The sequence below is a fragment of the Austrofundulus limnaeus genome, unplaced genomic scaffold (assembly GCF_001266775.1).
Source record: "Austrofundulus limnaeus strain Quisiro unplaced genomic scaffold, Austrofundulus_limnaeus-1.0 Scaffold777, whole genome shotgun sequence".
Classification (NCBI taxonomy): Eukaryota; Metazoa; Chordata; class Actinopteri; order Cyprinodontiformes; family Rivulidae; genus Austrofundulus; species Austrofundulus limnaeus.
This window is the reverse complement of record NW_013953179.1, coordinates 97,442-101,132: the sequence shown is the minus strand read 5'-3', so window position 1 is coordinate 101,132 and position 3,691 is coordinate 97,442. Positions and strand designations below refer to the sequence as shown.

At 39.7% G+C, this 3,691-nt stretch overlaps 1 protein-coding gene across 1 annotated transcript in view; it reads right to left on the bottom strand.

Moving 5' to 3' along the window:
* Positions 1–3,691, bottom strand: part of ppfia1 (PTPRF interacting protein alpha 1) — a gene marked incomplete at both ends in the record, with an annotated part of 38,761 nt that overhangs the window by 18,340 nt on the left and 16,730 nt on the right. Inside the window, 2 exon segments of the mRNA XM_014028536.1 lie at positions 703–732; positions 2,684–2,915. Of these exon segments, the coding sequence (XP_013883990.1) occupies positions 703–732; positions 2,684–2,915 (262 nt within the window).

The following is a 3,691-nucleotide window of genomic DNA, read 5'->3' as shown; positions in this document are numbered from 1 at the left end:
ATTTGTTTGTGTACAAACTAATACACTATCAGAGTTTTATATATTTATACTTCTCATTCAACCACAGTTAAATTCACTCTATCTAGGAGGCTCAGTTTATATGGATAGCTTTTATTTTTTACAACAACAAGCTGCAATGAAAACAAGAAGAAATGAAATAAAAGTAACGACTTTATGCTTCTTGTCTTTTTATAAAATGTAAGGAGAAGAAGAAGTAAAAAGTAGACTGAAATATAATTACTCAAATAAAGTACAGATACCCAAAAATTCTACTTAAGTACAGTAACAAAGTATTTGTACTTAGTTACGTTACAGCTCTGGAAAGAGTCAACATATGAGTTAATGTAATGTTTCCCATCATTCCACTCATCTGAATGTGTTTTTATTAATGTGTTTTAATTCAGTGATGAGTTTTACTGCTGAGGTCAGAGTTTAACAGTTCTCCATTACTCTTCTACCTGACACTGCTGTGTTCCTCTGAATGCAACAACTACTTCACACTGTTGTAAATGATGAAACAAGAGTTCTGCACATCAGTTCGGTAGGGAAAAATCAGTTTTCAGGTGCAAAGCATCACTTTGTGTGCATCGCAGGGTGATGCTGAACCAAAGGAGAGGTTAAATATTTRGCTTTGTGTTTGATGTGAGAGCTTTATGACTTGTTTCACACAGAGCGCTGTAAAGCAGGAAACCAGTAGTTTACCTTCCTGCGATGCTTGCGCAGGTCACTAGGCTGAAGCATGGTCAAAAAGAGGAGAGGAGAAAAGCAGTTAGTGAGACGCAGATGAGCAGTAAAACCAGGCCATGCACAAACAGACAGATGTGTGCACACTGTTCAACACATCACAGCAAACTCTTACAAACTGYTCGATGCAGTGAAGATGCTCAGGTTTGCAGAAACAGCACTACACACAGTTAAAAGTCAAAACAAAACCAGGCAGGAGACTGGACCAGAACCAACCAGAGCCTGCTTCAGTCTAAAACAGATCTACTACAAAGGTTAGTGAAGTAGATGAAATTTTTGTGTTACACCAACTAAAACAGTCAGAGCTGAATTCACGAGCATCCATGTCTCGATTACGTTTGTCTCAAAAGAAACGAGAGGCTCTCTTCACCTTCAGAAACCGAGCAGAGCAAATAAAGCACCAGTAGTCGTGTTTCCATCCAGGAGTACAGTGAAATTTTATCAAACTTTTCAATATTCACAAAAAATTAAATAAATAAAAATTTGAATCTAGACTGTTTCCATCTAGTTTCCCTCTCGACTGTTTGATGCGAATATAAGAGGCTGCGTAACGCGTGATTACGTCAGACAAGGCTACGCAACGCGTGATTACGTCAGACGAGGCTATCCAACTTTTTTTTGCATTTTTAATGTGACACTTCTAAAGGTGCATCAAAAAGCCTTGATGGAAACACGGTTAGTGTGCCACAGTTCTCAGAGTTTCTCTGGCCCCCAGGAGGAAAGTATCTAATTACTCATTTCCTTCACTCAGCTAACAGCAGGGCCCGGTCACAGCAGAGATTACTCAAGTAGAAAAGGAAAACAGGAAAAGGAAATGAAGGATTGAGCCCAAAATTCACCTCCACCAAAAATGCCTTTTTATTTTATGCTTGTAGTTCAAAATGTAGATATCTCTGTCTGTTTTCACTCAGCTACTTCTACAGACTTTAGTTTCCTCTCAGCGCTCACAGACTCTCTTTGTATTAAAGCTCTTAAACCCTGAAGTGTCTTTAATATTTCCTACATAAAACTGTCCCACACCAGTCCACTGTTAGAGGAGTTTAGACTGATGTTCTGCTGTTTGCCATCCTGTAAAATAAGCAGTGAGAATGAAGTCCGAATGAGTAAGGCCWGTTTAGACCAGGCAACACAACAACAGAGACAATGAAAACATGTTCTCTGTGAAGGAAGGAAGTGGCAGACTGCACCCACTCAGGAAAGATTCACAGACTGTTTATATCTAGACCTACAAACACAGCGCAGAGACCGAGACCGGACTGTACAGGTAAAGTCCCGCCCMCTTTTAGGAAGCCTCAGATGATTTTTTCCAGGTGTTGACTCCTGTTGATTCACTTTGTTTTTACCTTGCTGCTTTATATTCAAATCCATTCTTTAATACATTTAACTGATTCTTTATTTGATGTTTAAATAAAGCAGATACACCAGTGCAGGGCAGTGGTTAAAGCACAGAGACTTTAAAACATTTAAACACCTCCAATGATTGACTTTTATTACAATTATAAATCAGTCACGGTCARTATCACCATGCTGACAAAAAAAGCTTTGGTAAACTTGATTCTTAGTACTAATCTTAATATAAAGAGGAAGTGAGGACACTTGGTCCAAAATATAAACAGTCTTTACAAAGAAAAGGACACTCTGGAGAAAGATCTRCAGGTACCTGGAAATAAGGTGCATAGCTACAAGCCTGTGGGGGAGGACTGAAGCCAGAGGCAGCAAAAGGCAGGTAAGTTACTGTCTGCTGGGAGAGGGAGCTCTGGATGATGTACGGGTCATAGCAGTACTGCTATGTGCAGGGAGCAGTGGCATAATATACAAACAAATACCACACTAATGAGCAGCTATTACAGCACACAATTATCAACAAACACCAAAATAAACCAGCATCAGAAATMAAACTTTACTGCTCAGAATCTACAGATCAWTAAAAACATGTTACCAGCGTCATGACCCCCATCCGGTCCAGTTCTCGGTTGGGGCTACGAGGGATGCGTCTGGGGGTGGAGTGGCCCGAGCTAGGCGGTGAACCCCTCAACGATGAGCCCGCACACAGTGATGGWGGGATGGAGCTCAAAGAGCGGAACCGTCCTCCCAGACCATCATCACCACCCACTCTGCACTCGATCTCGTCTGCACGGATGGCCGTGTTCTCCTTCTCCTCTTGGATCATCCTGGGAGGACAAGAAGGAGAAACTGAGTCAGTTTGTTACAAACCCTGATCCGTTTGTTATAAACCCTGATCTGTACAGTTATAATCACTGATCTGTACAGTTATAAACTCTGATCTGTTTGTTATAAACTCTGATCTGTACAGTTATAAACCCTGATCCGTACAGTTATAAACCCTGATCCGTTTGTTATAAACCCTGATCTGTTTGTTATAAACACTGATCTGTTTGTTATAAACACTGATCTGTACAGTTATAAACCCTGATCAGTACAGTTATAAACCCTGATCAGTACAGTTATAAACACTGATCTGTACAGTTATAAACCCTGATCTGTACAGTTATAAACCCTGATCTGTACAGTTATAAACCCTGATCAGTACAGTTATAAACACTGATCTGTACAGTTATAAACACTGATCTGTACAGTTATAAACACTGATCAGTACAGTTATAAACCCTGATCTGTACAGTTATAAACTCTGATCTGTACAGTTATAAACCCTGATCAGTACAGTTATAAACACTGATCTGTACGGTTATAAACCCTGATCTGTACAGTTATAAACTCTGATCTGTACAGTTATAAACCCTGATCTGTACGGTTATAAACCCTGATCTGTACAGTTATAAACTCTGATCTGTACAGTTATAAACCCTGATCTGTACGGTTATAAACCCTGATCTGTACAGTTATAAACTCTGATCTGTACAGTTATAAACCCTGATCTGTACGGTTATAAACCCTGATCTGTACAGTTATAAACTCTGATCTGTAC